Source organism: Mauremys reevesii, linkage group 9 (assembly GCF_016161935.1).
Source record: "Mauremys reevesii isolate NIE-2019 linkage group 9, ASM1616193v1, whole genome shotgun sequence".
NCBI classification, from domain to species: Eukaryota; Metazoa; Chordata; order Testudines; family Geoemydidae; genus Mauremys; species Mauremys reevesii.
This window is the reverse complement of record NC_052631.1, coordinates 14,953,521-14,980,413: the sequence shown is the minus strand read 5'-3', so window position 1 is coordinate 14,980,413 and position 26,893 is coordinate 14,953,521. Positions and strand designations below refer to the sequence as shown.

At 45.0% G+C, this 26,893-nt stretch overlaps 1 protein-coding gene across 1 annotated transcript; it reads left to right on the top strand.

Annotated features, from left to right (window-relative positions):
• Window positions 1-9,331: 9,331 nt before the first annotated feature.
• Window positions 9,332-26,157, top strand: TMEM212 (transmembrane protein 212). The gene is made up of 3 exons (XM_039488746.1): window positions 9,332-9,496; window positions 25,125-25,184; window positions 25,783-26,157. The coding sequence occupies exons 1-3, from the start codon at window positions 9,332-9,334 to the stop codon at window positions 26,155-26,157; spliced, it is 600 nt and encodes a 199-aa protein (XP_039344680.1).
• Window positions 26,158-26,893: the final 736 nt, after the last annotated feature.

Genomic DNA, 26,893 nt, shown 5'->3' with positions numbered 1-26,893 from the left:
TGGGGTGAGGGGGAGACTGCCACCCGTGAATGGGGTGGCAGGGGGAACACAGGCCCGCCCACTCCACTGTGTTCCAGCCCGGGGCCCTATTAGCGGCTCTCACGGCCGCTGGTCAGTGGGGTCCTGACCGAAACACACCGACATGGGCATCTCAATGTCCGTAGCCTGACAGGGGTCGGCTATCCCCGGGCTACACTCCATATCCCCCTCGGGGCCTACCTGCACACTTGTATCCGGTTCGGGCCAGCCAAAGGTCCTTGGCTCCTCCGGGTCTGGGCTTGGGGGGAGGTCTGGTAGTGCCTCCGGAAAGTCCGGCCAGGCCTGCTCCGGCGGGTCCTCCGGGAAGCAGGGCCGGGGAAGCCCCGGCGGCTCCTCTTCGGGGGGGGCGCAGGGGCGGTCCGGCGGGTGGTCCCAGTACCTGTCACGGGGCGGCTCGGGCGGCTCCTCCTCCTCGTAGTGGGCGCGGGGAAGCGGAGGCCAGTCTGGGCAGCTGCCTTGGTTCCTAGAAGGCTCCCGGTCAGGAGCTCCCGCCGGCACGTCTGCTCCCAGCGGCTGCTGGCTCCTGACTGAGCTCTGGCGTCTTCCTTTTATACTTCCTGTCCCGCCCCTTGACTTCCGGGGGGCGGGGACAGGAAGTGGTGTCTCAGCCCACTTGGGCGTCTGGCAAGGAGCTCCCTCTGCTGGACCGGAGGGGAACCACACCGACTCGCTACAAGGATGATTGATTATAGTTGATCATTTATTATCCCAGCATGTTAGTAGTAAAAGACTGTACCAGTAGGTAGCCTCATAACCTCACAGCACACACACAAAAATCACTTTGCTCTTATTTCTCTGATTCTATGTTGTTAACTAGCTATTGTCACTATCACGCAACATGAAGAAATCCCTCCAGATAATACATCTCCTTTCACTTAAAGAGGTGTATGGGGAGTCCAGTGCTAATGCACAATTAACTGTTCTTACTCCCATTTTCTATAATGATACTCCTTTGTAAAGTGCTTTGAGATCTACTGATGAAAAGTTCTACACAAGAGCTAGGTATTAGTATTATAAAGACATTTTGGCCATTTAATGTGCTCTAAAAAGAATAATATTTTATAAAATAATTTCTTTGCTTCTAAACTAGGATGCTGACCGATATGCTCATAAAAGATTAGAGAGCTTAATCTGAAGGCCCTTTGACTTCTGTGGACATATCAAGTTAACATAATAAGTCTACATGATAATATTGGTAGCTGGCTCTGTTAAGCAATGTTGATTGTAACCTTAGGTCCTCTCTAGCTTCAACCAGCAGACTCCTGAATTTATTCTTGACTTGCAGCATGTGTGTATAAGAAAGAGACAGTATCCTAGTGGTTGACTCAGGCAGCCCGTTTAGACCAGGCATGATTTCCACACCCATTATCCAGCTCTATCAGCAGGGGAAGGTGGCACCCGCTTTGTCCAGGAAAGAACAGGGAAAGGCAGCAGCAGCTAAAGTCACCGAGATCAGTTGTACTGATGAATGCTGAGGAAGGCTGATGAGCGTCATATTGCCATTTTTTATTCTTGTCGCCTTCATCAGCTGCTCCATATTAAGTGGCAAGACAAGATCAGCAATGAACCCAGTAACCACCTTCATCAGCACTGGTTTAGCGTTGGCAGCTTTCTTGGTACAGACATATCATTATGATGGAAGATCAATGAATTATGAAGCATGTAGGCCAAGAAATGCCACTATACGATGGGTGATCATGTGATCACAGATAGCCTCAATGGTACAATAGGATTGACAATGACAGACATAGACTGAACATCCAGCCAGAAGATCATAAAGACCTAGCCAGAGAGGTGGCGCTCAGTCTGCAAGGAGGCTACACGTCTTTGGAATGTGCCTTGAGGATGATGAGAAGAAACAGCAACTATGAGAATGTGAGACAAGGCAAAGGAACAATTGTAGGTAGCGCTAAATGTGAGTTTATGCTGTTGCTGCTGTTAAAACCTTAGCCATTGATATTGCTCTATCTAGTTCCCGATATAGGGGATACTAGATAGGGAACTAATGCAGAACTGACAAATAGATAGCTTAAGATTAATAAAAGCACTGGCCAAGACTGAACACAATATTTAAAGTCAGGGTATGCCATCGGTTTATGATGACAAATATTTCTAGCATTAGCCTCTCTATCTTTCATATTACAACCAAACATTTTGTTTGCTTTCCTGACCAACCCTGGCCATTGAGTTATTTTTTGTTAATTGTGCTGTCCACAAATAAATTTAGGAACCTGACTTGCAATGGTTTTACTGCTTGTATGAATTGCACTGAACTCAGAAGAGTTATACCAGCTTAAACCTGAGTGAAGAATAATGCCCTAGGCTTGTTGTTTTTTCAAACCTTGCACAAGTAGTTCAAGTTGTCCCTTCCAACATGCATTGCTTGACTCTTGCCTATACTGAATTTCATCTCTTGTCACGTTGTCCGATCACCTAGCTTTGTCAGGTCCACACAATTCTCTAAATTGGGATGGTCTTCACAAATCCCTCAGTTTGACTGAACAAGATCATATTGACTAACCTGCTGTTTCAGCATATCTCCAATGCTAACCTCTCTGTTCAAGAGACGTAGTGCTGAAGTAGCGATGCTATTTTACTATTTGCTAAATGCTGCTGGGCACTATCAATTGTTTCAATAACAACGACGTTCAGAATTAGAATCTCTTCTTCAATTTGGGCCCTTTGCATCACTCTGGCAGTGGAAAAGGGCCAGAAAGCTGCTGGATATCTCTATGTGGTTCTTATGCTATTTCTCTGCAGCCCCCAGCATAGGGAGCATGTCAAGTGTAGGACATGCTGTGTCCTTGGCTGGCCAATGGTCCCTTGAAGTAGTTACCAGCCTGTGTATTTAGTTGGAAGCACTCTCCAGCCCCAAAACCAGGGAATTTCAGCTAACTCCTTTCAAACCTTCCCACCCACTGCTGTGTCGAGCAGATACTGGACATAATAGGGAATCTGGACCAATGTTGAACCAATAAGTCTCTACCATGTCACCTAGCAGTTTAGTGTGGCGGCCACTTAGGAAGGAGCCTGTGAGAGGGAAGACTTCAGTCAGTGGAGTCTGAAATCTGTGTTCAGTAGAAATATGCCATCTGTCACTGAAGCCTGATGTAAGGCAGAAGAGACTCAAGCCTTATGTGTATAGCGAGTGGGAGGGAAACTGAAAAGAGGTTAGTTCTGAGCTTTTTTGAAGATTCCAAAATGAAAAGTAGCAAGTAGAACTTTTGTTTCTCCTCCCTTGGTTTTCACACCTCAACTGCTAGAACAGGGCCTCATCCTCCCTGATTGATCTAACCTCGTTATCTCTAGCTTGCTTCTTGCTTGCTTATATTTACCTGCCCCTGGAAATTTCCACTCTTGCATCCGACGAAGTGGGCATTCACCCACGAAAGCTCATGCTGCAAAACGTCTGTTAGTCTATAAGGTGCCACAGGATTCTTTGCTGCTTTTACAGAACCAGACTAACATGGCTACCTCTCTGATAAGTAGAACTTTATCACTGGTGAGAGAAAGAAAGCCTGGAAAGGATGGGGGCGAAGAGGGCCTGAACAGGTGTTTGAAATCCAGTCATCAGCATCATCTCAGTCATCTCATAGTGAGGTGAGAGCCTACGTGGAATGTCCTAGTACTCGCCCTCTAGTGGCTAAGAAAAAGAAAGGACTCACATGTGTTTGGTTTCTCTGTAACGTAAAAGAATAGTCAAGAGTCTCCATAGTGAAATTTTTTGGACCTTTGAAAACAGAAGCCAGCAAGTTGTCCTCTCCCACAAGCCCAAGTGCTAAGAATATGATATTGCAAAGCCTGACTTTTCGTCCCACTGTACTGTTCTAATGTTTAGAAAACAGCAGTAGGCTGAACAATGAGTCATCTGTCACTAGATGGGGTTAAAGTCATTTCCGTTTTCTGTTGCCATGGGAAAGTCAATGTCCTAGAGATTTGTCCTTTCTCCCACTCAAACACGTAGGAGTAGAAAGCCCAAAACTCAACAGAGCTAACCAATTTTTTTCTTCGTATTTTTTCCCCTATAAACAAACTTCTATGGCCTGATAGCACAGTCGGTCTGTTCCAAGAATCATCCCATTAATAATGTCATTCCCCTTGGGTTGCAAAACATCTAGAAGCAGAGTTTAAGTAAATATTTGAATGAAGACAATTTGAAACATTTAGAGTAGCTTAATTTTATTACTCATTGGGGTGTATGCTGCTTAGCTTGTTTCCTGCATATGTATTCAAGGTAGTGGCAATGCACAGGGATGCAAATCAACACTTTAAAAAACTAAAACTAAATATTTATTAAGCTAATGTGCATTAAAGTAGCATGATTATAACAGTCAAAATGTAGATAACAACATGAGACAGGAGTGTGGAAGCTGCTGAAAATACTGTTTAAAACCTTTGCTAATGTATATTTCATATGAGTAGCAGCCTAGCAGCACCTAGTGTTGATCATGGATATAGCTGAATGTTATCAAAACACCATATGAAAAGTCTGATTAGCCATACACACTGGGGCCTGGTTCTTCTCTCAGTTACACCACTGAAAATCAGTCAGACCAGTGTAAAATTGCCTTAGAACCTCCTCCTACTAGAGTTTCGTAGTGTACCATCTTTTCAAGCTCAGTGCCTTCGTTAGCCCATGAATCTTTACAGAATTGCACTTACCTGCACATATTCCCAGTCTATCTAGCTCATTCTGGCAGCTATTGCTGCTCCATTTACATTGCCAGGTGTACAGACCTAAATGTTCAAACCCAACCGAGCTCTATAGTGACCAAAACTTGTTACCACTTGCATTACAATTAAGAGGCTGATTGCTAATGGACAGCTAACCACACTACGGAAAACACCATAGAAATTAACACAAGTTATGCCCTTGGTGACAATCTCAGCTAGAAAAGTGAAGGATAGGAAGGCCACCATAGAAGTAGCCTCTTGAAAGCAGGGCAGAGACATGTTGATGGGGCATATGGGAGAAGCTTGCTATGTTACTGTTTCTCCTGTACTATTCTGTGAATAAACAGATGACTTAGGCCTGCTCTCTACACAAACATGCACCTGTTTTTGCTAAAGGAGTGGTTTTAAATAAGTTTATTCAAACCCTACAAAGACACAGATCTCAGTTTTAAAAGTACTTTCTAGTGATTTAGCTTAAGTCACTTCTTTGTCACAAGTTAAACTGTCATAAGCCACACAAATGTGTGTTTGTGCAGGATTTTGCACCCATTGAATTAAATTGTTTTTTAAATGAATTTAAGTTAAACTGGTGCAACTTTCTCATGTAGACAAGCCTTCATATCACCAGTGCTGTCATTTTGGTACCCAGAAGAAGTACTAAATTAAAAAGAGAAACCACTGCTCCATTAGGTTATGGCCACTATTGCATAGATTCTGCTCCATAATTACTAGTACATCTCCAGTACAATAACATCCTCTGGGTTTCTCAAAACAAATCCATGAATGGTTCCCTTCCTAATCTAGCTCTATGAGATTTCTCAAAACAAATCACACACTATGAGAGGGAACAAATTTGTACCATGTTACATGCATAAATATGTAGGCATCTGAGTAGGGAGTAGAACTGAGTGTACAAAATGCTGTTACATGTATTTTGTTGTGGGCACACTTTCATTAAAGACAAAGGCCTGGATCATTGTTTATTCCCCACGGACTCTCCCAAGGAGTGGGGGTGGGGGTGGGGAGCAAAAGGGCAAGGAAAATCTGGGAGGTTCAGGTCTATAAGGAGAAGCCACAGTGTGCACAGGGGGCCTAGCTATTGAAATTCATGATCCCCAGGGACCTGCATGAAAGTGATGAGTGGAGGCAGAGGACTCCATGTTGCCCCCAGCTCCCTGCCACTGATAGCAGAGCTCCTAAAGGTGCTGACTCCCGCATAACTGCAGAATAGAAGCTGCAGAAAGGACATTGCAGGCGTTATACTGCTTGGTTTTCACACTGTGCTGTTATCTGCTCTTTTACTGACATGCCAGGTTGCTTTAACCTCCAGATAAAAGACTCAGTAAAAGTCAAAGCATGACTCAGACCAAGGACTAAATTTTTTGTATGCTACTGTGCAAAGGTCCCTCTTCATCAGGGAATGAAATACAACCCTGATTACCACATAACAGCAAGAAAATATGGAATGTTAACCATTCCGGTCATGAGAAAGGCATTACAGAGCGTATTGGAAACATGCAGCCAAAAAGGAGATCAGAGCTGTGATTTGTTATTAAGACATTCACACTAGATGGGAAGCACTAAGTAACATTAAGCTGTTAGGCTCTCTTTCTTCACTCTACATGCAGGAAATTACATTTTAAAGTAGTGTATGATCTTTCTAAATCTTTAAAGGGGTCACGCACCATGAGCATCTGGCATGCTTATGTTGTCATTCAAGACCATGAAGTCATCTTGCAACTTACATTCCTAATAGAGTATAATTTTCCATGTGTCACTTTATTGACTTGCTAATAGAACAGAGATTAAAGGTAATCTACGAGAAGACAGACTGTGCATATTTAACAAAATTACAAGACCGCTAATTTTAATGAAATTAAATTGGAGTTTGGATAATATTTCATAAAGAAAGTCAATGTTGTAAGAATAAATATACTTTTAAAATCTTATGGTGACAACCCATAGATCAATTAAGTGCCAAAAGAACCCCAGACTTATTCAGTGAAATTAACATTGTGAAATCCATCAAAGGCACACATTCAAAGTTAAAGTTGACGTTCTACCTTCATGTCTCGCTTTACTGAGTTATTGCAGCTCCTATTAATCCTGAACATAAGAATGGCCATACTGGATCACACCATAGGTCCATCTAGCCCAGTATCCTGTCTTCTGGCAGTGGCCAATGCCAGGTGCCCCAGAGGGAATGAACAGAACAGGTAATGAAATGATCCATCCCCTGTCGCCCATTCCCAGCTTCTGGCAAACAGAGGCTAGGGACACCATTCCTGCCCATCCTGCCTAATAACCATTGATGGACCTATCCTCCACCAATTTATCTCGTTCTTTTTTGAACCCTGTTATAGTCTTGACCTTCACAACATCCTCTGGCAAGGAGTTCCACAGGTTGACTATGCGTTGTGTGAAAAAATACTTCCTTAAATCTGCTGCCTATTAATTTCATTTGGTGAATCCTAGTTCTTGTGTTATGAGAAGGAGTAAATAACACTTCCTTATTTACTTTCTTTACACCAGTCATGATTTTATAGACTTCTATCATATCTCCCCTTAGTCATCTATTTTCCAAGCTGAAAAGTCCCAGTCTTATTAATCTCTCCTCATATGGTAGATGCTCCATACTCCTAATAATTTTTGTTGCCCTTTTCTGAACCTTTTCCAATTCCAATATAACTTTTTTGAGATGGGGTGATCACATCTGCACGCAGTATTCAAGATGTGAGCGTACCATGGATTTGTAAAGTGGCAATATGATATTTTCTTTCTTATTATCTAGGCCTTTCTTAATGATTCCCAACATTCTGTTCATTTTTTTGACTGCCCCTGCACACTGAGTGGATGTTTTCAGAGAACTATTCACAATAACTCCAAGATCTCTTTCTTGAGTGGTAACAGCTAATTTAGACCCCATCATTTTATATGTGTAGTTTGGATTATGTTTTCCAATGTGCATTACTTTGCATTTATCAACATTGAATTTCATCTGCCATTTTGTTGCTCAATCACCCAGTTTTGAGAGATCCTTTTGTAGCTCTTTGCAGTCTGCCTGGATCTTAACTATCTTGAGTAGTTGTATCATCTGCAAATTTTGCCACCTCATTGTTTACTTCTAAGGTCATCTGGTTTCGGGGGTTAAATATCTACAACCCATTGCATTAAAGATTGCGTCCCATGCCACCTTGACTTTCCAGGGCTAGATTCTCTAGCCTGTTTGCACAACTTCAGCCATGACAACTAGAATCTTGTCACATCTTGCTAGCTCAGAATTCTCCCAACCTGAGGAAGTCCTCAGCTGGCATAAAACTAGCATAGCACCCCCTCCTCTTCCTAGTCCTAGGGGACATAAGTGGCAGGAAGAGAGCTGGATCTCTGTTTGTTACCAGCTGGTGGATATTAGAGCAGCCAGGGCCAACATAATGCCAGCCTGAGAATCAGGGAGCCACATCTGAATGTTTTGCAGCCCTTGTGACCTCTGCTGGGCCCATTGGACACAGTAGTGACCCTGAACTTGCTGTCAGTTCTTGTCACAAATAAACTAACATTACACAGATGTGTAGAGATGTGACCACTCACTCAGGAGGGCTGGAAAATAGTTCCCTTCCGACTTTATGTAATAGCATTGCCATCTCAGATGCCATCCTAACTGAAACATCAGATAACCATGGCAACTCTCCAGGGGCAGCATGTTTGAAATGAGTTCTGCTGTTTTCAGTATTGTGCAGTTGTGACTCAGAAGTTATGTATGATAATGTGCATCAAATATAATGACTTAAGCTCTTTCAATCAAAATATTTGCAGTTGCAGATACAGGAGCAACTGGGGAACCTGTTCAGTAAACAGTGTTGTTTTTGTGGTAATCACTAGTCCTGCTCCGACTGCAGTCAATGGCCATTTTGCCCCTGAGTTCAGTGGCAGCAGGAACAGGCCCCAGAATCTTCCTAGGCCCCTCTTCTGTCCCATGCTTGGAGCTGAAATTATCTGTTTTTGGAGGGATGCTCGAAAGTTAATAACATGAATTGCACAGTGCACTTGATTTTAAAACAGAAACAAGCAAAACTCCCAGTGACAATCTCCTGACACAAATTTTATTTTATAAATAACTATTGCTAGGGGTGAGCATGGTCACATGCAGAGACATATGCATCTGTATTCTGCATATGCTGACCTCTAGGGAACAAAGGATATTGGGTTCAGTCTTGGCTCTAATAGACTAGTCATTGGAAACAATGACTATAGTGCCGTCAGCAAATTTCTGGCTCTCCACAGACTAGGAAGTGGTTGCTCCTCATGGGAAGACAGATGAAGAAGTAATTCAGAATCACTCGATGGGTTTTTCTGCAGCTGAAAGTGGACAGGGATTTATTCTTTTAAAGAAAGCCATTTTATGTTATTGGGCACATTCGGAGTCTTTTTGATTATACTTGTGGCTATGTAGGATTAATTTAACTAGAATAATGTTTTGTCATGGTAGGTACACAATCTGCATGTGTCATGACTACAGTCTCTAAGAAACTTCTGTTTATAATGAAACGTCTTTGACTAGGCTTTAGTTACTAATCCTTGATGTGAATCAAGCAGAGGGCGAGAGAGAGAGAGACTCACAATGAAAACAAAGAGCCTGTATGAGGGTACCGGAGGGACACTTATTACCTTTGGGATTATAAGCATTTTCTCTGGAATTTTTGCTTTCTTTCCTGTTTTTTCTTATAAGCCTTGGTTTGCTGGCTGGAGCGTTCGAATCGCCTGTCCCATCTGGAATGGAACTTTGGTAGGCCACAACAAAAATGTTAGCAGGGAAAAGATATTAGAGAAGTTACTGAAATTCTAAGAAAAGTCAACCATGTCTGAATTTGTTTCCTATTAATATAAACTCTTTAAAAAGAAGTACTTGGAGTATTCAACATTAAATTAAACACAGGAGCTCCCTGCAGCTCCTTGATAAGATTTAACTTTGCAGTAAATATTAACATATTGATTGTTTCAGGATATTTGCCTCTCACAATTTTTCTTTGCTAGCAAAAATGAAACTCTACAACTCTGGGCCAAATCTGGATTTCACCAGTGTCAATGTGAAGTAACATGACTGGAGATATACTCGTGCAAGTGATTGCAGAATTTGGCTCCTCTCTCACACTGATCAGCTGCTCTTAGGTTCATGTCCTTTAGTTTCAGCAGAAGCCTGTTTATGTTTTAGGTTTCAAACTATGCATGAAGATAAATACAAGTGCAGCAAGTTTTTGAGTTAAAAATTATGCAGCCCCATGAAAACTCTATAATAGTTTAAGACTCAAATTCATTGCAGGAGGGTATATGTTATAGGACAGAATTTTGTAACAAAGTAAAGAGACTGCAGCCTGTAAAGGATTACAAGTTCCAGGCTGGCCCCATTGCCGCTTGGGTGGAGTGTAAAAGGAAGGGGAAGCTGGCAGAGGCGGCTCTAGGATTTGCGCTGCCCCAAGCAGGGCGGCACGCCGCGGGGGGCGCTCTGGCGGTCGCCGGTCCCGTGGCTCCGGTGGATCTCCTGTAGACGTGCCTACGGAGGGTCCGCTGGTCCTGCAGCTCCGGTGGACCTCCCGCAGGCACACCTGCGGATGCTCCACCGGAGCCACGGGACCAGCAGACCCTCCGCAGGCACGTCTGCAGGAGGTCCACCAGAGCCGCGGGACCAGCGGACCCTCCGCAGGCACGTCTGCGGGAGGTCCACCGGAGCCGCGGGACCAGCGGACCCTCCGCAGGCACGTCTGTGGAAGGTCCACTAGAGCCGCCTGCCGCCCTCCTGCGGGACGCCGCCCCAAGCGCGCGCTTGGCGCACTGGGGTCTGGAGCCGGCCCTGGAAGCTGGGTCAAAAGGAGAATTAAAGGGTGTCCTTCCTACTAGCTGGTGCTGCCACCATGGAGAGTCTCTGGGGAATTATTGCCCAGTGTTTTTCAGTTGATCGGTTTTTGGTTTTGTGATTGTTTGGATAATAATCCAGTCCTGAGGAAAGGGCTTTAAAAGGATGGAGGCTTGGAGTTTCCCTTCAGTTCCCTGGCTCGTGAAACCACCCACCAGTTTCTACCTTCATTTATTAGAAAAGAGGCATCAATAGATGCTCAATTAAAAATCTTTTACTTTGAGCACCTTGAATTGCTGACGTTTTTGAGAGTTACTGATGTCCTGCAGATGTTAGGATCCAAATAATAAATTACATTAAAATAATATGCCAGAACTGATTGAATTATGTTCTATGATCCTCATCTTATCCCTTCCACCAGTGTTTAATTGCTGTTTTGGGTATCGCTTTACTTAAAACATTGCTGATGATAGGATTAGGGTGTTTCTAACATCACTGTTTGTTTAGGGATGATGTTGTGTCCACTTCCTCTACTGCTAAAGTCTTCCTTCACTTGATACATTCCACAAAGAGATGTGGACAAACATGGAGTGGGTTTGATTTAGCAAAATGAAAATAAGGGTGGTACAGCTATAGATCCCATTGTATCCAAGCCACTAAATTTAAACTTCCAGCTTTGCCTCAGTTCTGATTCCACAGCCCCTTGAACTAAGGAAAAACTATGCTGTTTCATCAGTTTTTAAGCAGAACTTTTCATGGCCTTCAAGAGGGAGGTCATCTTAAAACTGGATGGAAGACTCTGGCTCCAGGTCCTGAAGCTGGTAATGCCATTGCTAATTTAGTGAACAAATAAGTTGTTACATAGAATCATAGAATCATAGAATTCAAGATCAGAAGGGACCATTATGATCATCTAGTCTGACCTCCTGCAAGATGCAGGCCACATAAGCCGATCCACCCACTCCTTAGCAAGTGAACCCTGCCCCATGCTTCGGAGGAAGGCGAAAAACCTCCAGGGCCATAGCCAATCTTCCCTGGAGGAAAATTCCTTCCCGACCCCAAATATGGCGGTCAGCTGAACCCCGAGCATGCGGGCAAGACTCTCCAGCCAAACCCTCTGGAAAGGTTATATCATACCAGGCACATAATTGACCTATTGACTAAGCCCGTTATCCCATCATACCATCCCCTCCATAAACTTATCTAGCTTAACCTTAAAGTCATGGAGGTCCTTCGCCCCACTGTTTCCCTCGGTAGACTGTTCCAGTATTGCACTCCTGATGGTTAGAAACCTTCGTCTAATTTCAAGCCTGAATTTCCTGACTGACAGTTTATATCCGTTCGTCCTCGTGTCCACATTAGCACTGAGCTGAAATAATTCTTCTCCTTCCTGGTATTTATCCCTCTGATATATTTAAAGAGTGTAATCATATCTCCTCTCATCCTTCTTTTGGTTAAGGAAAACAAACCGAGCTCCTCAAGTCTCCTTTCATACGAAAGGCCTTCCATTCCTCGGATCATTCTAGTGGCCCTTCTTTGTACCTGTTCTAGTTTGAATTCATCCTTCTTAAACATGGGAGACCAAAACTGCACACAATACTCCAAATGAGGTCTCACCAGCGCCTTATATAACGGGACTAGCACCTCCTTATCCCTACTAGAAATACCTCGCCTAATGCAACCCAAGACCGCATTAGCTTTTTAACGGCCACATCACATTGCCTACTCATAGTCATCTTGCGATCAACCAGGACTCCTAGGTCCTTCTCCTCCTCCGTTACTTCCAACTGGTGCGTCCCCAGCTTATAACTAAAGTTCTTGTTAGACATCCCTAAATGCATAACCTTACACTTCTCACTATTGAATTTCATCCTGTTACTAATACTCCAGTTTACAAGGTCATCTAAATATCCATGGAGAATATCCCGATCCTCTTCCGAATTGACAATACCCCCCAACTTGGTGTCATCCGCAAACTTTATCAGCCCACTCCTACTCTTGGTTCCCAGGTCAGCAATAAATAGATTGAATAAAATCGGACCCAAAACCGAGCCTTGAGGAACTCCACTGGTAACCCCCCTCCAACCGGACAGTTCCCCTTCAATACTACCCTCTGCAGTCTCCTTTAACCAGCTCCTTATCCACCTCTGGATTTTCACTTGATCCCCATCTTTCCAATTTAACCAGTAATTCTTCATGCGGTACCGTATCAAACGCCTTACTGAAATCCAGATATATGAGATCCACCGCATTTCCCTTGTCTAAAAAATCTGTTACTCTCTCAAAGAAGGAGATCAAGTTGGTTTGGCACGATCTACCTTTCGTAAATCCATGCTGTAATCTATCCCAGTTGCCATCGGCCTCATGCTCCGGAACCACTCTCTCTTTTAAGATTTTTTCCATGACTTTGCATACTACAGATGTTAGACTAACAGGCCTATAATTCCCCGGGTCACTTTTTTTCCCCTTCTTGAATATAGGAACTACATTAGCTAATCTCCAGTCAGTCGGTACAATCCCCGAATTTAGGGATTTATTAAAGATTATCGCTAACGGGCTAGCAATATCCCTCGCCAATTCCCTTAATATTCTAGGATGAAGATTATCCGGGCCCCCCGATTTACTTCCGTTAAGCTGTTCCAGTTTGGCTTCTACCTCAACTACCGTAATGTCTACCCCCATATCTTCATTCCCATCGGTCCCTCTATCGCTATTCCTTAGCCCTTCATTAGCCTCATTAAAGACCGAGGCAAAGTATTCGTTCAGATATTGTGCCATTCCAAGATTATCCCTAATCTCCACTCCATTTAAAGTTTTAAGCGGTCCCACTTCTTCTTTCTTGGTTTTCTTCCTATTTATATGGCTAAAAAACCGTTTGCTATTGGTTTTAATCCCCTTCGCTAGATCCATCTCCACTCGTCGCTTTGCCTTTCTCACAGCTTCCCTGCATCCTCTGACCTCAATAAGGTAGGTTTCCTTGCTGATCCCTCCCATTTTCCACTTCTGCTTTTTCTTAATGACCCCTCTAAGACGCTTGCTCATCCAGCTCGGTCTAAAACTGCTACCTACGAGCCGTTTCCCCCTTCTCGGGATACATGCCTCTGACAACTCCTGCAACTTCAACTTGAAGTAACCCCAGGCGTCATCTGCCCTTAGATCCCTAAATATGTTAGCCCAGACCACTACCATAACTAGTCGCCTTAATTTAGTAAAATTAGCCCTTTTGAAATCATACACCCTAGTCTCAGATGCACTATTGATTATCCTCCCATTTATTTGGAAACGAATTAGCTCATGATCACTCGAGCCAAGGTTGTCCCCTACAACAATGTCCTCAACAAGGTCCTCGTTACTCACCAAAATCAAATCTAAAATGGCATCCCCCCTCGTCGGTTCAGCAACCACTTGATGAAGGAATTCATTAGCTATCACGTCTAGGAAAAGCTGAGCCCTATTATTATTACTAGCATTTGTTTCCCAATCTATATCCGGGAAGTTAAAGTCCCCCATGATCAAGCAGTTCCTATTAGTGTTTACCTCCTTAAAAACATTAAAGAGCTCTCTATCCATCTCTAAGCTAGATCCCGGCGGTCTATAGCACACCCCAATCACTATCCTGGATGAGGCTCTGGTAGTTTTCTTCCCCAATGTGACCATTGCCCAAACAGACTCTGTATTGTCCATTGCAGCGCTAGTTATCTCATTACATTTTACCTCATTATTGATATACAGTGCTGCTCCCCCACCTTTACCTTTGCATCGGTCTTTCCTAAACAGCACATACCCTTCCATACCTGTACTCCAGTCATGGCTACCGTTCCACCATGTTTCTGTTATTCCTATGATATCCGGTTTCAATTCCCGGACCAGGAGCTCCAGTTCCTCCATTTTGTTACCTAAGCTTCTCGCATTGGTGAACAAACATCCTAATTTTTCCTGTTGGGCTCCTCTCACTCTTTTCACCCAACTCGGTAGGGACACAGTACTTCCAGTATGACTTGTAGATCTAGAATCTGTCCCCCCCCTCTTCCTTACACGTAACCGCCCCCCTCTGGCTATATCTGTTATCTTGTTGTCCTCACTCCCAATGTGAAAATTTGGCGTGGAGAGCACTAGGACCTCTCCCGACCGTCTCCCCCCAGTGTCTAGTTTAAAGCTCTTTTAATCAGATGAGCCAGCCTCCCTCCTAGAAGTCTACTTCCTTCCCTACTTAGGTGGAGCCCATCCCTTGAGAACAGTTGTCTGTCCCCAAAAGCCTCCCAGTGCCCATACATCCCAAAGCCCTCCTTGTAACACCACTCTCTCAGCCAACTGTTAATCATCATGATCCTCTCTCCCCTTTGGCGCCCTTCCCTAGGGACAGGTAGAATCCCACTGAAGATCACCTGAGCCTCAATTTCCTTGAGCGTCTTACCCAACCTGGCATAGTCTCCCTTGATCCTCTCTAGCGAGAATCTAGCCGTGTCATTCGTTCCCACATGAAGGATGATCAAAGGGTTCTTACCCGCTCCTCTTAGGATCCTTTTCAACCTCAGGTCCACATCCCGTATTTTAGCACCCGGTAGACAGCACACCCTTCTGTTCTCCGGATCGGCCCTGGTCACAGGCCTGTCCAACCTTCGCAGTATGGAATCCCCAATCACGTAGACCTGCCTTCGCCTGGGGACAGCACGGTCCTCTAACCTATCCCCCGTTCCCCCTGGTTGCAAGCTCCTTCCATTCCTATCATCCCTTGTGGTTCCCCTTAAGCCATCCTGTATCCTCCCTGGGCCCAAACTTGGTGCTACTTCCATCGACTCCTCCCCTTTTTCTATGGGACTGGCCGCTCGCCTCTTTTTCTTTGGCCTCTCACTGTCAGTTACCACTTGCTGTACCCCTTCCTCATTCTCCATACCTTCAAACCTGTTTCTTAGCTCAATTTCCCCCTCACTGGCTCTCCTTTTCCTTGGCCTGCTTCTCACAGTCACATGCTTCCACCGCCCATCTTCCTCCTCTGGTGGTCCCCCTTCCTTGGGCTCAGCCCCTGCTCCCCCCTGTGCCCCTGGGCGTTCCCCCTCAGTTACTGCTTGCCATTGCTCCATCAGCCTCTCAAACCCCCTTCTATTCTCTATCAGGGTTTCCACCTGCAGCTCTAGGCCCTGGATCTTTTCCTCCAGCAGCTCTATTAGGCGACACTTCATGCATATATAGTACTGTTCTGGGTCCCCCGCTAGGACCAGGTACATACCACAGCTGCTGCATGCTCTCATCCTCGGTGTGTCCTCTGCTGCTTGGCTCATGGCTGCTGGCTGCTGCTGTCTTGGCTCCGCTTGGTGTTCTTTCCTAGGGGGTGCCGGGCCTCCCCTTCCAACTCCCACGCTAACTCCCCTGTTAGCTGCCTCCTGTGCCGCTGCTCGCAGCTGTGCCGCTGCCTGGCTGGGCGGCCGCTTTTATAGGCCCCTCCTAGCCCGGCTCCTCCCCCTACTCAGGGCTCAGCCAATCCTGGCTCAGCTGCCCCTTCAGCAGCCTGCCCCTCTGGGCCTCTACAGCGAGATACAAACACTACACAAACAGACGCAAAGACACTCACCTGCTCCTCCAATGGCAACTCCCACGCTAACTCCCCTGTTGGCAGCCCTGTTAGCTGCCTCCTGTGCAATGAGAAGATTTGTTTGCACTGCGATGGCCAAGATATCATGGTAATAGAAAGAATTCTTCACATTGCTTATGTTTGGCCTTGCCCACTGATCCAGCACCATTCATCCTAAAGTACAAAGACCGTGGGGGCTAAGTAGAGCTGGCTGAAACTTGGAATTTCTGGTTTGCAGGAATTTTCAACTTTCTGAAATTTGGTTTTGTTCCAAGCGTGAATGAAACCTATTTATTTATTATTTCCTGTCAACCAGAAATTCCAACAAAGGTTTGGTTTGGAAACATCAGCACAGGAAAAGAAATACACTCCATGGGCCCATGCAGTTGCTAAAAGAGCAGCAGTGAAACTGACAAGAAGCGTCAGCTTCGCAAGCTGCTGCCAGGACTTCCAAAGTCTGTGGCTTCTGGGCAGCCCCACCCCAGGGTCTGCCCTAGGGCCTCCAAACTCCTGGGCCAGCTGGCTCCCCAGTCTGCCTGACGCTTGGGGCACTTCACTCACCAGGCTGCGGGGGTCAGGCAACCAGCTGGCCCAGGGGGTTGGATGCCCTAGGGTCCCTGGCCCAGAGAAGCCCATGTGGTGGGGCAGCCTCTGAGCCACAGACACGAGAAGCCAATTCCAGGACTTCCATTCTCCCAGCTGTGCTGGAGAGAGAGAGCCTGGAAGGCTTGAGAGCCCCATCTTGAGCCCCACAACGACTGGGATATGGCGCGTTAGTGGCAGGGGCGGCTCTAGAGCCCAGCGGGGCAAGCACCCGCCTGGGGCGGTGTGACAGAGCTGTTCTGGCGGGACCCAACTGAGAGTGCCAAATCAGGACCAATTGCTCAAACAGGGCAGTTACAGCCCTAGGCTGGGGTTTTTCCGCCTCTAAGGCAAACCAAACCAGCCAGACAAAAAGGACTTTGGTCTCACCCCACTGGCTTACCACAAGTCACACAAGCAATTTCCTTAGACACTCCAGTCTCCCAGCATCACCACCAGTGCACTCGTCCTGGGGATAAATGGTTATGAAAACCAACACCCCAATAAAAGAAAAAGGTTCCCTCGATTCCAAAGGACCAAGCCCCAGACCCAGGTCAATATACACATCAGATCTTACCCACAAATCACGCTGTTGCCAATCCTTTAGAATCTAAAATCTAAAGGTTTATTTACAAAGGGAAAAAGGTAGAGAAGAGAGGTAGAATTGGTTAAATGCAATCAGTTACATACAGTAATGGCAAAGTTCTTAGTTCAGGCTTGCAGCAGTGCTGGAGTAAACTGCAGGTTTTAGATTAAGTCTCTGGAATACATCCCCCACCGGGATGGGTCGTTCAGTCCCCTGTGTAAAGCTTCAGTTTGTAGCAAAGTCCCTCCAGAGGTCAGAAGCAGGATTGAAGACAAGATGGAGATGAGGCATTGGCCTTATATAGACTTTTCCAGGTGTAAGAATCCCTTTGTCTTCACTGTGGAATTTTACAGCAAAATGGAGCCTAGAGTCACATGGGCCAGTCCCTGCATACTTTGCTGAGTCACAAGGCGTGTCTGCCTTCTCTCCATGGGTCCATTGTGTCCTTAATGGTCCTTAATGGGCCATCAAACAGGCTAGGCAGAGCTAACACCAGCTTGTCTGGGAGGCTTCCCCCAGAAGCACAGCACAAACTTGAAATATTGACAGCATAGAGCCAACATTCATAACTTCAACTAAAAATGATACAGACATACAGACAGCATAATTATAACCAGCAACCCATAACCTGGTCTTAGACACCTTATATGACCCCCTTTACTTAGGATTTGGTGCCACTACAGGACCTTGGTTGCAACCCATGTTCTATATGGTCCCCATTTATATCAATAACGTCACACCCCCAACGCAAAATTGATGCAGGAAGGGATGACAAAACATCGCTGACTGCATCCCAAGAGCCCCCTTTCCTTGGGTCTGTCTCACTACAGCTAGTGTTGGGCTAGAGGCCGTACCAGTGTATAACCGAAATGGTTTATCAAAGTCATGTTCAATAACATGAATGGATCTCTTTACAAACTCAAGGTATAACTTGGTTAGCTTTTGCAGCATGGTTCCTGTATGTTTCATGTGATCTTGCCAAGAGCTAAAGAAAGTAGCTACTTTATCCATACCAGTTCTGGCCAATGTTTTGAACCCAAATAACATTAAACCAATGTAGATATTGAGGTTGTTCATAGTACAGGAACCTTGGCATTTAGCCATGAAAGCAATATGGTAGTGTGCCTCAGTTTCCCCTTTCATACAGCACATCAGGTCTGGAATGTATTTTCCCCTGTGAAAAGTTCCAACACTGTTTACATGCATTAACTGTGAAACATCAGTATAGCAAGGCCCTTTAACATAAAGTGTGTTTTCATGTATTCCTTTCAACATGTTTAAGGGATTTTCCAAAAGATTAGGCACATTGTACATTGTTACAGTTCTTGGCCATAACAACACATTAGTTACAAAAATTAGCATTAGCAATAACAACAAATTCATTGCAAGTGTCCATTTACAATCATGTTTGTCATGCCACACCCTTGGCTCAATACCATTGGAATTTGGGCATTTTAGGGTTAACCTGTGGGTTCCCTTTGCAAAATTCAGTCTTCTCTTTCCTTCTTGTTCTTCGGGACTAAACCCTGATTTCTCTTGCTTAACAGAGATCACCAGCTGATGGGGTGGGCCCTCTGTGCTAACAGCTATTAGCAAGTCTTTCTTCTCCCTGCCAGCCAAGTAATTCGCATCAACACAGACACTCGCTTTTAACTTCTTAGCTGCTATGGATTCCACGGCTGGACTTTGTCTTACAGAGATACCACACAAATCCAAAGAGTCTGAGGGTGAGAGCTGGCTTGCTCTCCCCTGCCTCCTCAAGCATTTAGCCATACAACTGTTCTGCCCTGAAACACCAGTAACTGAATCTGTCCTCAGATCCTGAAGCACCGACTGCTCACTTACAGATTCAGCATGGAGACATTCCTGTCCCAACAGCATTGTCTCCCCACCAACAAGCTGGCCACACACAGCCAGGTGGTTATAGGGCCGCTCAACTTCCTTAACAGCTTCTACTCCACCTGAGACCTTTTTAAAGCTGCCCACACTGGATCTCTCAAAAGGAAAGTCAGTGGATCCATTCACAACAGAAAATTTCTGGCTGTTAGGAACTGAAACTTTCTTGATTAAATCACTTTTACACCCTTCAGTTGCAGTAAACTGCTTGCACAGGCTACCATGAGGATTCCTTTCCCTAGGAGCTTCTCTAAGCAGCCATTCACCCCTCACAGAAATTCTGCCCTTCCCCTCTCCACCTAGGGCTTGCTCTACAGGAACACTTCCCTGAGCAACCACAGCCGCTTTCTGGGTCTCACTTACACTTAGACTCACTTCAGGCCCCACAGGCGGATTTCTACACAATCCCCTTTTAGGCACACCTACAGACTTTCTAGATAACAGGTCAGAAGCAGTCTCCTTCCCTGGGCCATGAACAAGTTCAGGAATCTTTTCCTTCTTGCTACAAGTTGTCAAACTGTCAGTAGGTAACACACTTAAATCACCTTCATGCTCTCCTTGTGCCCCGGCTAGGGTATCATCCTGATCAGACAGAGTTGCTGCACCCTTTTCCAACCACACATTAGCAACTGGCAAACTACAAGCACCAGAACTGTCTGGTCTCTGGGATTTTGCTAAGACACTAACTGGATGCAACCTAGTCACAGTGCCATTCTCCCCAGCAGACACAAACTCAGGACTATTCCCTTCCTGGGCTTTAGCTGTATTTACAACCAACTTTGAGACAACTGAATCACCCTCACCCATCACAGGCCGAAAGGCCCCTTCTGTCTGCTCCACAGACACAGAAGAGCCGGAGACACATTCTCCTTCACCAGACACACAGCTTGGGACCTCATTTCCCTTGTCCCAGCACACAGGGCTGTTCACAGACAACTGCTTGGAGACTGAGGTAGCTCCCTTCATAGGCAAGTCAATACCCCTGACAGAGACAGGCACATTCCCCTCACTGTCACATTTCTCCACACAGGAAACAGGTAAGGGATATGGACACTCATCTTCCACTATCCCTCCCTTCCCAAACTGCTGATTAGACAAAGCCATCAGCTCACAAGGCTGCCTAGGCTCCTGCAAACTTTCCCTACCAGGCACATTGCCTCTCCCAACAGATAAGCTGCTGCTCTTTTCACTACACTGAGCTACTTTTAGCAAATCACAGTTACCCATTTCAGGTTTACTTCTACAAGCTGCACTAGCCAACAATCCATTACCCAGTACAAATTTACCCTCTCCTTCCTCAGTTAGGGATTTAACCTGACCATCTACTTTAATCTGCTCCTGAGAAACATTTTCCTCACCAATGAGATCTTTCTGCTCTTGATCTAACTCCAGATTCACTTCTGAGACATCAGACAGACATTCAGAAACTTCATTCCCAGACACACTGCTTCTTGGCACAGACAAACCTTTGGAGCAACCCACCTCAGGCAAATCATTGCCCACACTAGACACAGGTTTAAGATCATTCCTCCCCTGTAACTGGCTACCTGGACTGAACAAAGCTGTAACATTTTCCCCAATTAAAAGATCTTTAGGCAATAACTTCCTGACGCCAGCTATCACTTCATGCTGAGCCCCATTCCACTCAAGGTGGATTCTGGCTAAAGGCACACGGACAGTAAACTCACAGAGGATCACAACATTCACACTCTGATTTGGTAAATAATCTTCCTCTTTGACCAGATCCGCTCTAACAAGAGTGATGTTAGAAGCCATAGTTTGCCCTAAACAGCTTTTACCATTGACTTTTACACTCTCATACATAGCACTGCCACAATTTATGGGGCCACCCCCTACTGAACCCACAGTAACAGCATTGACATAAAAGGTGGCATTGTTGGGGTACATGTGGTTACCCCCAGACAACTGCTCAGAGTGATACAACATACCAACATTGTTACAAACTGGACTTTCAAGAGGATACAGTCTCTGCTGTTCTTCCATTGCTTTTTTGACTTGGAGTTGGAGTCTAGCTGTCTCCTGTTGCATCTGTCGAGTTTTCTCCTCAGCAGCCAGCAGCTCCAGACGCCTCTTACGAGCTTTTTCTTCTCTCTTAGCAACTTCTTTCTTTCTCTCATCAGCCTCTTTCTCCATTCGAATTTCTGCCAGTTCTTGCTCATAATCAAACTGCAGGCTGTCTCTCAAGGCTTGCAGTTTCCTTGCTTTTCCTGATTCTCTCTGTCTCATGGTCACTGATCTTTAACCAACCAAACTCTCAATCCCACATTTAAATTTTGAATAGCGTGGGGTTCTGACCCAAAGCTTAATTGACCTGGTTCTGTGGATCCTGCCGACTACGCCACTGTGACAGAGCTGTTCTGGCGGGACCCAACTGAGAGTGCCAAATCAGGACCAATTGCTCAAACAGGGCAGTTACAGCCCTAGGCTGGGGTTTTTCCGCCTCTAAGGCAAACCAAACCAGCCAGACAAAAAGGACTTTGGTCTCACCCCACTGGCTTACCACAAGTCACACAAGCAATTTCCTTAGACACTCCAGTCTCCCAGCATCACCACCAGTGCACTCGTCCTGGGGATAAATGGTTATGAAAACCAACACCCCAATAAAAGAAAAAGGTTCCCTCGATTCCAAAGGACCAAGCCCCAGACCCAGGTCAATATACACATCAGATCTTACCCACAAATCACGCTGTTGCCAATCCTTTAGAATCTAAAATCTAAAGGTTTATTTACAAAGGGAAAAAGGTAGAGAAGAGAGGTAGAATTGGTTAAATGCAATCAATTACATACAGTAATGGCAAAGTTCTTAGTTCAGGCTTGCAGCAGTGCTGGAGTAAACTGCAGGTTTTAGATTAAGTCTCTGGAATACATCCCCCACCGGGATGGGTCGTTCAGTCCCCTGTGTAAAGCTTCAGTTTGTAGCAAAGTCCCTCCAGAGGTCAGAAGCAGGATTGAAGACAAGATGGAGATGAGGCATTGGCCTTATATAGACTTTTCCAGGTGTAAGAATCCCTTTGTCTTCACTGTGGAATTTTACAGCAAAATGGAGCCTAGAGTCACATGGGCCAGTCCCTGCATACTTTGCTGAGTCACAAGGCGTGTCTGCCTTCTCTCCATGGGTCCATTGTGTCCTTAATGGTCCTTAATGGGCCATCAAACAGGCTAGGCAGAGCTAACACCAGCTTGTCTGGGAGGCTTCCCCCAGAAGCACAGCACAAACTTGAAATATTGACAGCATAGAGCCAACATTCATAACTTCAACTAAAAATGATACAGACATACAGACAGCATAATTATAACCAGCAACCCATAACCTGGTCTTAGACACCTTATATGACCCCCTTTACTTAGGATTTGGTGCCACTACAGGACCTTGGTTGCAACCCATGTTCTATATGGTCCCCATTTATATCAATAACGTCACAGGCGGCCCTTTCCCAGGGGGGCGGCAGGCTGGGCCGGTGGACCTGCCGCAGTCATGCCTGCGGGAGGTCCACCGGAGCCCCGGGACGACCGGACCTGCCGCAGGCACGACTGCGGACGGTTCGCTGGTCCTGCGGCTCGGCTGGACCTCCCGCAGGCATGACTGCGGCAGCTCAACCGGAGCCGCCGGACCAGCGAACCGCCCGCAGCTGCGGGAGGTCCAGCTGAGCCGCGCGACCAGCGGACCCTCCGCAGTCATGCCCGCGGCAGGTCCGCTGCTCCCGCGGCTCGGGGGCGCCTCCCGGGCATGATTGCTTGGGGCGGCCAAATTTGTAGAGCCGCCCCTGGTTAGTGGGTGTTTCTGTGCAAACCACCAGGCATTTTTAGATTTTCCAGCCAGTGGTTCCAAGCCTGGTGGCAGCTGTTACAGGACATGGAGAATTGTCTGGATGATGGGTCAAAGCAGGTTCATGCATTTGGTGCTGAGTGCACATGTATATGGGAAGAACACAGAATGAGCACAAACAGATTACACAGCACGGTAGGAAATCTGGCTCACCATTCTCATTATCCATTGACTGTCTGGAGTCGGGAGGCGGAGTGCATCGTGTTCAGTGGCCTCGGGCACTGACAATGCTGAGGGGGGATTCCAGAGGGAGAGGAATATGACTCTTTTTCCTTCTCCGGCACTGAACTAGATAATGGAAATGGCCTTGTAGATGTAGGAGCTGCAACAGGTGAACATGGTGTAAGAGTTTCAGGCAGACACTGATGCACAGAAGCTGACCGGTCTCCTATCACTTAAAGGTTGCCTTGCTTGTGTTGAAAGTCCTGTTAGACAGGGCAGTACTCGAATCCCAGGATTCTGCAGCCTCCATATTTAGATACATACATGACCCCAGGCAGTGAATGGGGAGATAGGCGGCTAAGTGCCAACTACTTTAGCTCTGAAAATTCTGCTAGGCAGCAGCCTGTTCAGGGAGTTTGGCTGCACAGTGCTGAGCAATGCCTTTAAAAACAGACCCTGAGTCAATGGAAAGAATCCCATTGGCTACATTGGATCAGATTAAGAATTAAGACAAAAACAAATGGCAGTGCTTACAAAACTGCAATGTTATGGCATTTTAAGCTTTGGGACAGAAAGTAACATTTCTTGCCAGAGTATTTAAAATGAACTGGAAACTGATCATCTACTAGTTTAAATTATCTGCCTGGAGTTAAACCAGCATGATGTATGATCCCTCCCCTGCTTTTATCCATCTTCGATTTTTCCTTTGTTCCACCAACCGCATGTGCATTAATTGTAAATTGAACCCCTCTCAGCTGGCAAAGAGGATTGTGAAAGGGTTTGGCCCTCATCTTATAGTGCAGCCTCAATATTACAATTACTCTTAATAGTACCCTTATTTTGTAGCCTAATTTATTCTGGCTAGAACCCTGTAGGATCCCCTGCTTGTGGCTTTTCTTCTGATTAATTTAGCCAACAACCACTCCAGATGTTTCTGTTTTTATCCATGAGAACTTTACGTGATGGTTATGCCAAGATTATAATTTCAGGCTCGGCCTCAGGAGAAGTATTTTCAAATTCCCTAAATCAAAAATTTAAAATACAAAGTGCCATGGAAAATGAAAATCTAGGTCTTAAAACATTTATCATGCCATAAATGGGAAACAAACCACAAGACCATATTGCTCAAGGTTCTGGGTTTTCAAACTTGGTGATACGTTTGCCTCTGTGTGAGCAATGAGAGCCGAAATTATGCTGTTTTCTGATCTTCTGGCCTTCAGATTTTTGTTTCAGACACATTTTCCTTTGGTGGTTCCATTCACCAACAATATATTATTAGGAGCAAAGATACAGGCAGATCCAAGATTCATCGGATGGCAAAAAGTTGAGCACAGTGAGACAAATTCATTTCTGATATATTTAGCATAAAAGGAGTCGTGCCTCCTTATCTTATACCTGTTGGGAATTCAGCATAGTAACTACACGTCTTCCTCATCAACTTCCTATTGATGAATTGGATTATACTGGTTCTCCTAGCTTCAGTCAACCTTGTTAGCATACCTTTTGTGCAGTCAGAGTACAGTCATTAAGGTTAACAATTCTCTATTGTCCACAGTCTTATGGGTATGTGATAAAATCCGTCAGCCCATGGTGGATTCCACATGTACATAGAGGTATTCAATGATACAGTAATTTTTACAGTAACAACTTCATAATATCAACCAGAATTCATCAGTTGTACAGACAGAGTTCCCAAATCATCACCACCACATACAGTCAACCTCAGTCTAATTGCTACCCTCAGTTACACCTGTGCCACCCTACTGGGAGTGATGCAGGTCTAATGCATATTAATGAAGGCAGAAATTGGCCCATCAAGTTGTGATAACAATTTAAACATTTGCAAAGCATTTCAGAATTTAATTCACTACCAGCATTATGAAGTATTATGAGCGTAACTGTCTGTTTCCCCCATCCACAGGCTGTTATTGCTGGTGTACTTATCCTTTTGGCGGACAGAGGACAAACACAAAGATCACTTGTAAGCTTATGTCATTATTCAATATGGTGTCAAATACAGCAGAGAAGTCAAGGGAACTGCAGAGTTAATCCCGATGATATATTCAAGAGGAAAAAGCATATTTTGCTACTAAAGCTGTGGATCAAATATACTATACAGGGCTTAAAGCGAACAAGCTTTAAATGTTCTACCAGCTTGGTGATTCTACCAGTTCCAGAGTTACTTCCTGTCTTTAAAATGGGGATTTTTTGTTAGTGTTCAAGTTTGGAAGTTAAGTCCGCCCACTGCAATTTACTTCTTTCTGTGATACATGACAAATGCAGAAATAAAATACATCTGCTCTAATTTATTCTAGTGTTTTTAGCAAAATTTGGTTTCACTGCATTCATCTTCCCTGTAGAGAATCCACATCATTTTTTATAGCAAGGGGCATATATGATATTTATTGTGCTTATTTTCCCCTCCAATATGTTTCTTATTCTGGTCACATTAGGGTTTAGAATATAAAAGAAGTGAAGTAATAGGAAATCTCCCACCCTCTTTAGTTAAAGGTTTTTAATAGGTTTTTTTTTCTCTCATTAGTCAGAAAAGTAATAGTATGTTTCTGTCTCAATTTCAGTGGGAAGCTAGCTTCACCTTTGGCATATTGAGCATCATGGGCTCCCCAATTCAATTTGCTGTTGCAATTGTCTCCATCCTGCTTGGTCCATACTGCTACTATTCATTTGCTGGGATTGCAGGGACTAACTATCTCGGTTACGCAGTTTTGTTCCCTTTTCCATATGAGGCATTTATGTCTCTTTGCAAGGACCCACTGCACTACGAGTGGTACCATCTGGTTCTACAAATACTAGACCTTTGCTCAAGTTTTGTCATGTTTTGTGCTTCTTTGGCTATTGTGATCAAGCTCACTGCAAGACTGCTCCAATTTGGGCATTTAAATGTGAGTATTAATCATTATGGGGAAGGTGGATTACTGCCGGTAACACAGTAGCTGTGACTAACGACCTCCCTTTACTTAGTGGAATGCCAGACCTGCTCAAGGGTAGGCCAGATCCTGAACTTATTCACACCAGATTTACACTTCAATAACTCAACTGAAGAAAACAGAACTATTCCAGATTTACACCCATTCAAATGAGATAAATATGTGGCCCCGTGTATCCTTTGCACCCTAATACTATTTCAGCTAAACAGGATATTCCTTTAGCATATGCAACAAGGACTTGTGATATTAGGATCTGATCCAACACCTCTTGAAATCAAGTGGAGCTTTTTCTTTGACTTCAATGGGAGTCAAACCCTTGGAGCAGAAGCTCTTGAATTCGCTCCTCCTTTATGACTGTGAAATTCTGACTGGCTACAGTGTGGGGTATGGTTAAAAGCTATGCAGGCATAGATGTGTTACCTGAACAGCAAGGCAAGGTGTCAAAAATAATCATCATGAAAGGTGTGTGATCCCTATTCTGTGCGCAGATTTATCAGGCACCGTCTCTGAAAAAGCATGGGAAGACTCAAGGCTAACGTACAGGCAGCACTAGGAGTCAAGGCCAAACTTCTTGACAGTTAGGAGCTGTCAAGGCTCAATCCCCACTCTGTCACTCCGAGTGCAGAAAATGGGGGCCCGCAAGGATTCTAAAAATTAATACTTGTCACTCCAGGCTTGTATTAAACTCCCAAGATTACAGCTTTTCTCTGACCTTGGCTTGGTAAACGCTGCCACCACCCAA

Excerpts from the sequence above, each read along its gene's own strand:
- TMEM212 (XM_039488746.1), top strand. The coding sequence starts at position 9,332 with ATGAAAACAAAGAGCCTGTATGAGGGTACCGGAGGGACACTTATTACC. Across the intron at positions 9,497-25,124 it reads CCATCTGGAATGGAACTTTG|GCTGTTATTGCTGGTGTACT; the intron begins GTAGGCCACAAC and ends CCCCATCCACAG. Across the intron at positions 25,185-25,782 it reads GACAAACACAAAGATCACTT|TGGGAAGCTAGCTTCACCTT; the intron begins GTAAGCTTATGT and ends TCTCAATTTCAG.